This window comes from Denticeps clupeoides, unplaced genomic scaffold, assembly GCF_900700375.1.
Source record: "Denticeps clupeoides unplaced genomic scaffold, fDenClu1.1, whole genome shotgun sequence".
NCBI lineage: Eukaryota > Metazoa > Chordata > Actinopteri > Clupeiformes > Denticipitidae > Denticeps > Denticeps clupeoides.
The window spans coordinates 147257-161179 of record NW_021629703.1 but is presented as its reverse complement, the minus strand read 5'-3'; the positions used below and the strand labels follow the sequence as shown (position 1 = coordinate 161179).

Below are 13923 nucleotides of genomic sequence, written 5' to 3'. Positions count from 1 at the left end.
TCCTACAAGGGGTACTGATACAGCAGCAGCGACAGCACTGTTTTCAATGGCAGATTAAACCAGCAGCTTCATTAGGATGACAATCATCCACATTATTAAGACCCCCTGGTCCTTTGGCTGCTTTATTAGGGACATTGTCCAAACATCACCAAATCTAACATGACTCATCTCGGCCACACCCTGTTAGCGGTTTTGATGTTAGCATTAGCATGCTAACATGCTAATTTTTAAACATGCTCCAAACGTCACCAAATTTACAGTGACGCATCTTGGCCACGCCCTGTTACCGTTTTTGATGTTAGCATTAGCATGCTAACATGCTAATTTTTAAACATGCTCCAAACGTCACCAAATTTACAGTGACGCATCTTGGCCACGCCCTGTTACCGTTTTTGATGTTAGCGTTAGCATGCTAACATGCTAATTGTTAAACATGCTCCAAACATCACCAAATTTAACGTCACGCATCTTGGACACGCCCTGTTAGCGTTTCTGATGTTAGCATGCTAGCATTAGCATGCTAACATGCTAATTTTTAAACATGCTCCAAACGTCACCAAATTTACAGTGACTCATCTTGGCCACGCCCTGTTAGCGTTTTTGATGTTAGCATGCTAGCATTAGCATGTTAACATGCTAATTTTTAAACATGCTCCAAACAACACCAAATTTCATGTGAAGCACCTTGGCCAAGCCCTGTTAGCATTTTTGATGTTAGCATGCCCGCGCTCCTACGAAAAACGCCCGGACAGGCCCATCAAAATTTCCCCTGGAATTTTGGCTTCTAGTTATTATTATTATTGTGATTTTTATTATGATTTTTCCACATTTTACAAAACAAAATGCACACAAACATAATTACAATTACCACAATGCTGATGCACAAATCAACCCATGATGAGTTTAATTTTATTATAACAAGATAAGTAGTATCAGGAACCAGATGAGCTTAGATCCTATTTCTCACCATAATTCTTTTCAGAAAGCGCACCTCTGGGATTCTTGCATGTGTATCCAGGATAACAATGATTACATGTAAGCATATTCATAACGGGAAAAAAAAGAAAATTCACCGAAACACCTGATTTTACTTTATGGGCGATCTAATGATAGCACATCTGATTTAATTTTACACCAGACTATCTGAATATGCGTATAGGAAATGGAATGAATAAAAATGAAACGGAAGGAAGAAAGGAAGTGCTTGTGTGTAAAGCATGCACAGAGAAGAGCGTGCGCTTTCATGCTCTGTGTGTGTGTGTGTGTGTGTGTGTTTGTGTGTGTGTGTGTGTGTGTGTGTTGGAGGACTGGTGTCAGTGCAGCCCCGGACCCGCAACTGAACGTCCCAGCGGAGAAATCTCGCTGATCTGAGACCTGCAGCGGATCTTTACGCTAGATAACAATTAAAAAAAAAAAGGGCAACTCGTACCTTGTGCGTAAAAAAACGTCGTGGAGTTGGAGATGCCCAGAAGAACGTGATGGGACCGCCAGCAGAGCGCCAGGCACCGACAATGGCAGCGATAACCCCGGCTCTCCTTTTCCTCTTTACTTTCATTCAGAGTAAGTACGGTGCCGCTCACCATGCACGTTTTACGCATTTAATGGATTCCGTTAATTCGCATTCATTCTTATATTTCTAATTTTTTATTTATATATGATCGGTGCACTGCAGGGACCATGCGTGATCAATGACAATATCATTTGACACAACTCTTTAAACCTGAACTTGAGGTAAAAAGAGGAGGAACTGGGGCGACATAAAGGAATCTGGGTGCATGTATCACACTGTCTGGTTCACTCCAGCCATTTATGGCCCCTTCTTTATGTGAGCGCAGCCACCAGCAGGACAATATAATTCAGCAGCTTGGGATAGGCTTGGCATCAATGTCCACAATGGGAGCCACTCTTAATCCATTTACAGAAAAAAACAATAAGGAACGTGTTTCCTGAAACTGTCCCCAAGTGAAGCTGATAGATAATCGCATGGCGTCTTGCGCCGCTTTTCATGGAACTGTCACATGACCTGGCTTAGCAGGGTAAATCAATATTAGTTTTCAGCTTTCATGGGATATTTTGCTCGTCTTGCCTTCCTGCGCTTTGAAATACACACATTGCATGAATTAGATTGTCACAGGGGCCAGGAACGAAATTGTACCCGTGCATAACAGATTGTTTCTGTGTTTTGTTTTGAGCAGAAATGTATATTTCCTGGGAATGTTTATATAATTTAATGTGAACTTTTTAGCCAAATAAATACCCATAATTGGAAACGTTCATGCAAATGTACCTTGGGTGAAGGAAATGGACACCTGTACTTGCGCAGTCACTTCCTGTAGAGAATCACTGGCTCAGGGTGCGATGTGGGACAGCTGTCTCCCAGAGCTCGGACACGGGCAAACAGGAGCGGAGCAGGGCCCAGAGCATCACATGATGCAGGCCTGAGCAGACAGAGAGGGATTTTACAGAGAGTTACAAGTACCCACTTCCCAGCGCTAAACTAAAACATTATACCACAGTCTCTTCATTCTGATTGTCTTTCAGTGATGCTGGGTGCTACAATAGACGTAAGTGTGGAGCGTTTGTCTTCAGGATTTAAAGTAAAAAGACGGAACATTAAGGGAGTGCTTGACAGTTACCTGTATCTTGTTGGTGCATAATTATTTCTGACACCAAGAAGACAAACGTTAACAATGCTTTTTTTTTTAAGTCTAAATGGGAGGTCTAAATTGACAGCTCTACACACCCTACTTCCTTGTTCTGGATAATTTAAGCCTCCACCTACATCACATGGCCAGCGCATGGTCCCGCCAGCTCTGTTCTCTTGCATTTTTTTTGTGTGCATGTCTCCTGAGTTCCTTTTTTGTTACCTGCAACTGCCTGATTTAAACTTGGCAACTGGCATTATATCATGCAGCTACATCTAGCAGGGAAAAACCTTTGCTTTCTGTACATTTTCCACACTGTGAGCAGAGTGCTTAGCTCTCGCTTACTGTGATGGGTGTTCCCCTGTGGATGATGAGGGAGGCTGATGTGGCCATTAGTTTGGGTCTCACCTCATTAGTGTGGACTGAATGATTTCCACAGATAATCCTTGTTACAGAAGGTCATCAGTCACCTGAAGAGGTGCTGCTACACAGGCCAGGGTCTACATCACGCGTCCAATAGATAGATTTCTCGCCTGCTCCCACATCTGCCGTTCATCACTGGCTCTGCGACGCTGGACTGTTGTTCACGCTCTCCGTAAAAGAGCAGAAGAAGCCTTTTTAAAAAACATCCCCCCAGGGCTCATTACCAGCTGATAATAAAGGCCATGTTTCAGTCTGAAAAGGATTCTCTGGTGGCAGCAGAACGCAGTTAAGCATACGGTTTGTTGAGCGTTTGTTCGGTTATCCTCGGGCGTGTTGGAAAGGATGCGCTGCCGTTCTTCTTCTGGTGCTCGGAGGCCGAGGGCTGTTTGCTGTTCGAGGCTGGCATGCAGAGTCAGCTCCCAGCCTCAGAGCCGGGCAGTAAAGCATGGTCCATGAAACAGAGTCAGGGTTGAGGCGGCAGGGTGACGGGCACAGTAAATATCCAGAAATGGTTTAGTGCCAGGAACCAGGTCCAAGTGGATCTTCAGTTTAAATTCAGTGAAGTTAAACTGTATTACGCTTCCTGTTGTTAGAATGCAGCTTTCAGGGTGATAATTACAGAGCTACTCAGATTAAACCTCAGCATGCAGCTTGGTCAGCCATTTTTATATTTATGTTCTGAGGTATGTCCTGCATTAGGGGACACAAAGACTGTTCTGGTAATTTCATGCTATGGTTTGGTATACTCATTTGTCATGGGTGGGCTGGACATGGCGACCACAAAACGGTCCATGAAAGGGGGGAGGAAGTCAATAAGGAAGAGTGGCGGCTGTCCTGCACCGGCAGCGTCAGGCCCGGGCCAAAGCACGGCTCGTCCGTGGGGGACCGGCATCCTGTCCACGGACCGCTGGCACCCGTCACTCCCTCAGTCTCCGGCCTCCCTTGTCTCAGTTAACGCCGGGAGTACCCGAACCAGTCTCCTCGACCCCACGGTAGCTTTCGTAGGCCATCGAGGTCTGGTCGCACCGCTTCGTCGGTACTCCCCGCCTCCGGAATCGCCAGGGGGAACATGGACAGATAGTGATTATAAGATAGCAAGAGAGGGCTACTTATTGTGTGAGTGAGTGGCAGAGGTGTGAGTTAAAAAGTCTGATAACTGTGGGAAGAAAGGAATTTCTGTTGCGTTCAGTGGAGCATTTCAAACTAGTTGAATCAAATTAATGTTATCTTTTCAATTATATTGTGCATGTCTTTCATTTAAAATCTCCCAGATTTCTTATAGTTACAAGGCCTGATGGAAAATATTCTAAACAATCCATTTTATCAGATCTCATCAAGGGAAAGTGATGGGATGTATCAGAAAGATGTTCATATCAAGTCTCTTATACCAGGCACAGAGGCCTCCTGTAAACTATGAATATGGCTATTTAATAATCTCTTGCTTTGAATTGAACACAATGGACATTTGGCTCTCAATCGTTCACTCTTAAATACATTTTCTTATAGTGAATTTGCCAAATTAACATTAGTAAGACAGTGCTGGTTCACTGATTTACAGTTAGTGACAAAGGGTAATGTACATAGTTCCCTTAAGTACCATGAACTGTGCACAAGTTATTTAAAATAATTTACTCTATCTCTAAAAACTATGCACACCTCATGGTGGAGAGTACTCAGCAAATCAAGTTTTCTTTTAATTTTGGAATGCCATACAATAAAATATTGATAATCTTGTACATAGACAAGATTTTCTCATTTTCTGCGCATACTAACGACTACACAGACGTCGGTCGTGTTATTAACTTCATCCAGGAACAATTTCGAGGTCCGGGGAAATGCATACTTATAGATGTGTGTTCATAAATGCGGATAAAATGGCTCCCCAGTCCCCTTTCATGGCTGCCCACTGTTTATTAAGGGTGATGGGTTAAAAGCAGAGGACACATTTGATTGTGTCACAGTTTCCTGTGTTGCAGTTTTTCACAATGACAATTACTTCACTTTCACTAACTTGTGTGAACAGAACCATTTCATGGTACTTAAGGGGCTCTGTAGCTGCTTGCAAAAAAATTAAATATCTCCCCCTGAACAAATGACTGTACTATGCGTGCATACATGATATTCTTTGTCAGATTTAGGAGGTTTTCCTCATAGTTTGACAACAAGAAATGCAGATCTTGTCAACAATCTCATAATTAGTTATGTTACTTTTCATGGTGCTTTCTCTCCAGATGGCTGGTGAAGGCAGACAGTGTCCCTGCTGTCTCTGTCAAGGTGGTTCAACAAAATTTGCGCCTATATATATAGGCATCAGCAAAAAATAAATGCCCATGATGCCACCATGGGCCAAAGTCTTTGCTGACTTCGCTATGTTGTGATGTTGTCAGGGTCTGGTCCAGAAGGGGCTACTCCGGATCCAGGATTCGGATTGGAGTTTATTGTTTGTCCTGATTGTTTTCACCTGTGTCTGCCTGTATAAAGTTGCCCTATTCGTGTCTGTTCTCTGTCGGGTCGTTGTCTGTGATGTTTTCCCATGTTGTGTGTTTTATTGTAATAAATCTACTGTCTCGTGACTGTCCACCTTCCTCGCCATTTCCAGCCATCATGTCAGATGTGTATGATGTGTGGTGGACTTGAACATGCTGGCAGTATTCGTTGAGAAAATGTATGCAATATAAAGTTTTTAAAATAGTCACATTTGTTAGGTTGCATCTGAATTGAGGCACTTTAATGATACTATTCTGTGAGGATGCACTGTTTTTTGTCATCCCATCGAGACTGAAATGTCTGAGACAAGACAAGACTGAGACCAAATAGCATGTGTGTGCTCACCCAGCGCCGCTGGATGTGTGAGGAGCAGTTTTTTTACCAGCACTTTCATTTGTGCAAGGGACTGAAAGTTGAAGAGCAAAAATATCAATCTTATTGTGCTAGTATTGATCTGAAACTGATAAATGTAAATGGTTATTTTTTTCAGTTTGTGTATTAGGGACAAGCAATTTGATTTGACATTTTTTGTACACATTTCCTGTGCAGGTGGCAGATGTGCAGACTCAGAGGAGCGGCTGATGAATTGGCTGTTGGGTAAGAGCCGCTACAACAAGCTTATCCGACCAGCCATGAACCGCACAGAGCGAGTGACTGTGGTGCTGCAAGTGTCCCTTGCCCAGCTCATCAGCGTGGTGAGACAGACAATATGAAGGAAAATCTGTCTTTCTGTCTGTCTATCTATCTATCTATTCCAGAGAAGCTAATAATAATTAACTGATTCTTATGTGTCTTTTACATGATAGTTAATTAACCAAAGAGTCAATTTTTTTATCAGGAGGGCTTCCTTGACAAGTTAGTACCGTGTATATGTATGTATGTGTACAATTAAGATGTACCATAGATGAGTCTTTATTACCTTAAAATTGACATCCAAAGCACTTCACACATTCCCTGAAAACTTTTTTTAGGTGAGTGTACTCTTTTTATATACCCCAAATATTCTTGATCATCTTTTTAGCTGCCTGCAATAAACCGGTCCTGCTGTCCCTTCCATTACACATCATCTGGCAGGATGTGACAGGAGAGTGTAGAGAAGACATACAGTTGGATCAACAGGACCTGTGTTAATCTCTCCTTGAGATTCATCAGGGTTCTGTCAGCATAGGCTGTTATATGGCCTCTATGTCACACCCCCGACTGAAACCTCTTCACTTCCTGTTAAAAGGAATCATAAAGCTGCCGCAGTGGTTGCAGGCACAGATGCTGATTTACAAGGTTGTCCCAGTCACCGGGAAAACAGGGTACTCTGGGTATAGATTCTGTTTTTATGGCCTCTGATTGTCCTCAGAGGCCATGGTAATTGAATTTGTCATGTCACTTAAAGTGTGATGCGATGTAAAGCCTTGGTATATTTATTGTGATACAGTGGGGTGGGTCTGTTTAAGGTGTCCAAAATGTCTTCAATTAGCAATGAAGTCTTTCAGTAACCTGAAATAATTTCAATACATAATGTGAAATGCCGCTTTGTCTGCCTATTTTTTTCCCAGAATGAGAGGGAACAAATCATGACCACTAATGTCTGGTTGACACAGGTAAGCGTGAAGATCATATCTATAACAGATTAAGCTGTACTGATGAGCCAATTTATTATTCCCCAAGACAAACTTGAATGAAATCAGAAGGGTACCAAACTGTTAACTTGGGTTCCATCAGCAGTCGCATTTGAATAATAATTTACTGTGTAATTGAGGATAATGTGATGCTGAGAGGTCTTGGTGCAAGATGAACAGGCGATTATGGAGTGCATTTCTCTTTTCAGAACTGGAACGATTACAGGCTGTCATGGGACCCCTCAGAATATGAAGGAATTGATAAGCTCCGCATTCCCTCTCGACACATCTGGCTACCTGATATCGTGCTGTACAATAAGTAAGTAATTTTCTTTCATTTTTGGACAATTTTCCATAGCTGAAAGTGCTTGGAATTGGGAATGATATTTTCAGTAAATAAGCTTTTACCTTTAGCTTCTTCTTTTTACCTAACAAAGTGCACTCATGCTGAACTTGCTATTCCAAGTGATTAAAAGTAAATTAATACTTTAACTAATTGAACACAAGGTAGAGAACGAACATTTGGGTTCCACCAAGGCTTCATGTAAATGTCTAGGGTGTCTCTGAGCTAAATATTGTTGACCTTTTTTTAATTTTTATGTCCTGTTTGTTCTTATCCTAGTGCTGATGGGACATATGAGGTCACAGTTTTTACCAATGCCATAGTGCTGTTCAATGGCAGCATTGCTTGGCTACCACCAGCCATCTACAAGAGTGCCTGTAAAATAGAGGTGAAACACTTTCCTTTCGACCAACAGAACTGCACGCTCAAATTCCGTTCATGGACGTACGACCACACAGAGATTGACCTGGTCCTGAAGTCTGAGGTGGCCAGCATGGATGACTTTACCCCCAGTGGTGAGTGGGACATCTTGGCCCTGCCTGGGAGGCGTACAGTCAATCCCCAGGACCCAACTTACGTGGATCTCACTTATGACTTCATCATCAAGAGAAAGCCTCTATTTTACACTATCAACCTCATCATCCCTTGTGTCCTTATTACTTCTTTAGCCATCTTGGTCTTCTACCTGCCATCAGACTGTGGTGAGAAAATGACCCTCTGCATTTCTGTTCTCCTCGCCCTCACTGTGTTTCTTCTCCTGATCTCTAAAATTGTCCCACCGACCTCATTAGATGTGCCATTGATTGGCAAGTACCTAATGTTCACAATGGTGTTGGTGACCTTCTCCATCATCACCAGTGTGTGTGTGCTGAATGTCCACCACCGCTCCCCCAGTACACACAGCATGCCTGAATGGGTCAAGTTTGTGTTCCTGATCAAGCTGCCAGCTCTTCTGTTCATGCAGCGCCCCCAGAACAGCTCAGCGCGTCAACGACTGCGACAGCAGCGCAAACACACTGGCCAACATGGGATCTTGGGGATGGGCTACTCAGTGCCTCAGAAATCAGGCACCTTCTCTTCTTCTTCCGCCGCACTACTCACATCCACATCGGCCTTCTCCTCCCCGAGACACGTTTACAACAAAAACACAGCTGCACCTTTCACCTTCAACCAGACCTCCAGGAAAGGGGACCAGCGGACATCTGAGTTCCTGCCCAATGGCTTCACTTCCACACAGGACCTGAGGCAAAGAGGAGGGTCTGAATGGAACTGTAGCGTCCAGGAGGCAGTAGATGGGGTCCGCTACGTTGCTGATCACATGATGGGTGATGATGACGACCAGAGTGTAAGTCAATATCACAAAAACATTGTGTTTCTCAACATTTTTAACAGACCATATTTATAAAATGGTATTGAAAAATCATGATCAAAATAATGATAAAAAATGATACAAAATTTCATTTTTTCATTCCTTGCATAAAATAAATTAGTCAAAAGACTAATAATATTTCGTACCCTTCAGACTATTTTGCTCAATGTGTTTTTGAGAGTGTACTGAACTCTTTAAGGGTGCTAAATGTGCCTTTAATTTTTGAAAACTGTAGTGTATCTAGCTACCATGCAACTATTTCTTTCTTAAAAGTGGCTTCAGTACTGGAGATGAGAGCAAAAAGAGGCTGGAACCCTCTAAACTGAAGCCAAACCCACTGTCCAATTGATTGCTTGCTTAAATAAATCAATGGAGGCAACATTTGACTAATGGTGCTTTGAAAATCTGCAGAGGTTAGCAGGGAGGAGAGGAGTTACAGGGTCAATAGTTTACAATTTACAGCTCAGCAGTTGCTAATGTGACAAATGTGCTTTTTTTTTGTAACTTCGACCAATCATTTAACATCCACTTCTTTTATACTTTTTTTTTAAAGCAGAATAGTTGTCAATTTACCATAAGATTTAGGATTTAATGGCTGACCCGACTGTTCTTTTTATTTTTCAGGTGATTGAGGACTGGAAGTATGTGGCTATGGTGGTGGACCGCATGTTTCTCTGGATCTTTGTGATTGTTTGTGTGGTGGGCACCCTGGGACTTTTCCTCCAGCCTCTCTTCCAGAAAAATGTTGTTCCTTTGCAGAACTCACACACAGACCCCCCTCGACGGGATGGAATGTGAGAGAGCTTACATGAAACAGACATCAGACAGAGCTTACATGAAACAGACAAACATCTCACCCTATATTTCAAGTTCAGATTGCATTAATGGTTGAAATGAAATTAATAGAAACAGCAAATATGAACTGTCTCAATAAAGGCATTATCACCTGGTTGCCAGAACATATGTAGGCCAGTTTCTTTTTCTATACTAGGGATGGACAATATTATTCCCAAAACATTGCTCATTTGCTGATATGGAGTAGGTGCTGAGTTGGCTCGAGATCTGCTGACATAAAATTATCCATTCAGTGGATGGGATCATTGGCATCATGGAAAATGGCACTCAGATATATTTTATCATAACATTAAAGTGGGTTTCATCACTCATATCTTCGGGGTTTTCAATGTGACACATTACTGTCCACACAGAATAAGAATGCTTAATATGGCATTTAGAAGATAACGGTAAGGGACTGATCAGCGTATGTCAAGGCTGGCAGCACAGATGCCAGCATTATATTGTAATTTTACCGTGTTCAAACTGTGAAAATTACTGTAAACATGTAATACATTATATTTGTTTTAACATTTAACATAGCATACTACAGAAATTTTGCTGTAAACAGACGGATAGCATTATGGCAGCTGTTGTGTTTGAATACTGACTTTTCTAACATGAGCATTGCACTGTATGAAGATCAGAACCTTTTTATACAAAATGTAACTGATGGGATGCCACCATAAATATATCAGAATTGTTCAGTCAGTTCTTGTCATTTTACAGTAAGATACTGTAAATTTAACAGGATTTTTTAGCGCGGATTATTTCAAATGGAGCTACCCACAATGCATTGCCAATTACATGTCCATTATTGTCAGAAACTAGATGTAGTGCTGCCTAATTACAGTTATGTTTAGTTATGGTGGGGTTAAAAGATATAGTTCTAAACTGTGGAGTATATGAGAAAAATGCTAATTTGTTATTTGGCATCATGAATCAACATGTGACAATAAGATGTCACATAAGATGTCAAAGTTTCTCAAAACTAAGTGAAATTTTGTACATGATGATAAACACATTTGGCAAGATTTACTGATGTTAGTGTTTTCATTGCAGTTTAGAGATTTTTTTTTTATTGCTTGGAATACCACCTCAGCAAATTTTCTATTTGCTGTTTTATTTTGTGCAATTTGAGGCTAATAGAAACATGTCTGTTTCAGTGTTGTGCTAAAATGATTGTCTTTCAACTGCATACACGAAGCTTCCATAGGACTTGCAACATGACATTTTTCTAGCATTGCATTAAACTTTAAGTCATCAACATTTGATGAGTTTTCAATATATCCCTCTGCAACTGAGCAGGAAGTCTCACTTTTTAGCTCATCAACATCTTGCTTATTTTTGCAAAGCAGTAACAGACTAGAGAACTTAATTTAATGGTCAATGCAGTTGAAAGAAGTGGTGGTATTAGCCTAGTGGGTAACACACTCGCCTATGAACCAGAAGACCCAGGTTCAAATCCCACTTGCTACCATTGTGTCCCTGAGAAAGACACTTAACCCTAAATTGCTCCAGGGGGACTGTCCCTGTAACTACTGATTGTAAATCGCTCTGGATAAGGGCGTCTGATAAATGTTGTAAATGTAAATGTCAATGGTTTGCTTTTTTGTGAATAGTGGCAACAGACTACATGACTGAATTTAGAGTTCTGTTGGTTGCACGCAGACACACACACTAACACACACACATAGACAGTGACAATGAGGTATGGATGGGATTTTGAACATAGATAGAGTACAAACCTTATTATATTGTCTCTATGGAATTTGGCATTGAACACAATTTCAACAAACACGGCTTATAAATCAGCTCTAGTTGGCCCAGAGCAGGTAAAGGACATTCTAATTCTATTTTAATTCTTCTAATTATATATACACTACTCAGAATAAGTTAGGGATATTGTTATTTACATGGGTGCTTTTCCTATTTGCGCTGAATTTTAATAAAATAAGTAAAAGTTTCCTTTGATGTTACTAATAATGTAAATGTTTATTACCCAAAAAACAAAACTAACAGGGATATTTGATAATGTCAAAAGTGGATGTTTCTACCATTTACCGCAATGACAGCTTGACAGCAACATCTCAGGTTCCTCACTAGCTTCATGATGTTATTCTGAGGCAATGCGTTTCACTTCACGGAGTTCTGCCAGGTCATGTGGGGGTGGGGTATGATCATTCAGTCTCTGCTTCAACTGGTCCCAGACGTGCTCTATGGGGTTCAGGTCAGAGGACATTGATGGCCATACCATATGAGGCACTCCAACTTCCTGAATGGAATGTTGGGGGTGTGCAGGCGAAATTGGGGGGTTCTAAGATGTCTCTGAGGTAAGAACATGCAGTGACTCAGCCATGTACAAGAACCGAATCTGTTTTGTGCTGACTTGTTATGCCTGCCCACCGTTGCACCTCCTCTACCAAAGCAGACCATGGGGACCATGTTGACCTCAGCATATTGCTCACCTCACCTTCTGCTGTATTGTCCAGGTGACATGGTCTTGTGCCCACTGTTCATGGAGGTGTCTTGGTGTCAGTGGAGTCACCTGCAATGGTCGTCTGGCATTCAAGAGTCGGAGTCGGTTGCGAATGGTTTGTCTGGAAACCCTAGTACCCCTCGCATCTCGTAAAAGGGGCCTGCAGCTGTGTGGCAGTTGCATAACAATGTCTGAGTCCATAGGTCCTTAGCTACAGGTCAGCATTGCAGTCTGTCACTCATGGGGCTCCACTGCTGGGTCTGTAATGAACCCTGCCAGTAGTTCTGTGTCTTGATGCAAGTCTGCTGATGACACTTTGAGCTGTCACACCAAGTTCACAAGCAACTGTAAAATAATGTATCTTTCCAAAACCAGCTTTTTATTCCCACAGTGCTAACACACTTTTATGCATGTTACAACTAGCAATCCTATTATTTTCCATCTCTGTATTGCTTTTTTTCAAATGGAATTTGACACAAAGCCTTGTGGAAAGCTTTGAATAAATGCTTATTGACTGATGTTTTCATCTCCCAGAAGCACATGCAAATGGTTATGATGTAGGGGTGGTAGTAGCCTAGTGGGTAACACACAGTTCGTCTTTAGGGGGCAGTGGTGGCCTAGCAGTTAAGGAAGTGGCCCCGTAATCAGAAGGTGCCACTGAGCAAAGCACCGTCCCCACACACTGCTCCCCGGGCACCTGTCATGGCTGCCCACTGCTCACTCAGGGTGATGGGTTAAATGCAGAGGACAAATTTCACTGTGTGCACCATGTGCTGAGCTGCTGTGTATCACAAGTGACAATCACTTCACTTTATCAGGTTCAAGTCCTACTTACTACCTTTGTGTACCTGAGCAAGACACTTAACTCTTAAGTTGCTCGAGGGGGATTGACCCTGTAACTACTGATTGTAAGTCACTCTGGATAAAGGAGGTGAGGGAGTCCCAGTACCCAGCAGTATAGTCTAGGTATGTATGCTGTGGTATCTGGCAAGTCCTGCAAGTTTTGAGGTTGTATTTTTTTCCAACAGCCACCCAGCTAGACCGTGTTTCTTAAATTAATCTTGAGCAATATTCTTTTAGCTGAAATATGATTTTTTTTGTGTAAGTGGCCAGCAACAATGAATTCAGGACCCGTAATCAGGTTGCTGATTTGAATTCTGAATTGCCAAGATTCCACTGAGACGCCACTGAGCAAAGCACCGTCCCCACACACTGCTCCCCGGGCGCCTGTCGTGGCTGCCCACTGCTCACTCAGGGTGATGGTTAAATACAGAGGACACATGTCACTGTGTGCTATGCTGCAGTGTATCACAATGATAATTACTTCACTTTCACGTCAGTTGAAGTCCATTAATTCTGATTCCAACACATCAGCTTGTTTACTTGCTGCCTGGTATATCCACCTACCTCCAGGGGCCATTGATATGAAAAAGGCCCTGATGCTCACTGAAACTGTCACTGGTCATAATGTTATGGATGATTGGCATGTTTTAAATGGGCTCATTGGTTAATTGTATAGGAAATGAACGATCCCACAGGACCTCAGGACTCACATCAGTCTGGACGCACCTATAGGGAATGACGTGCTATACGCAGGGCCAGTGATCCACAAAAAGAGAAAACGACACACTCAAAATGAGAAAATCCTGAAAGCTGCTGCAAGATGCCGCTATCTGTGGTGCTGAAGGCACTCCAACTTCCTGAATGGAATGTTTGGGGTGTGCAGGTGA

At 42.2% G+C, this 13923-nt stretch overlaps 1 protein-coding gene across 1 annotated transcript; it reads left to right on the top strand.

The window, feature by feature from the left end:
- Window positions 1–1348: 1348 nt before the first annotated feature.
- Window positions 1349–10575, top strand: LOC114772170 (neuronal acetylcholine receptor subunit beta-4-like). Its single transcript, XM_028965205.1, has 6 exons — window positions 1349–1560; window positions 6105–6250; window positions 7106–7150; window positions 7378–7487; window positions 7791–8856; window positions 9505–10575. The coding sequence occupies exons 1-6, from the start codon at window positions 1479–1481 to the stop codon at window positions 9676–9678; spliced, it is 1623 nt and encodes a 540-aa protein (XP_028821038.1). The 5' UTR covers window positions 1349–1478; the 3' UTR covers window positions 9679–10575.
- The last annotated feature ends 3348 nt before the right edge of the window (window positions 10576–13923 follow it).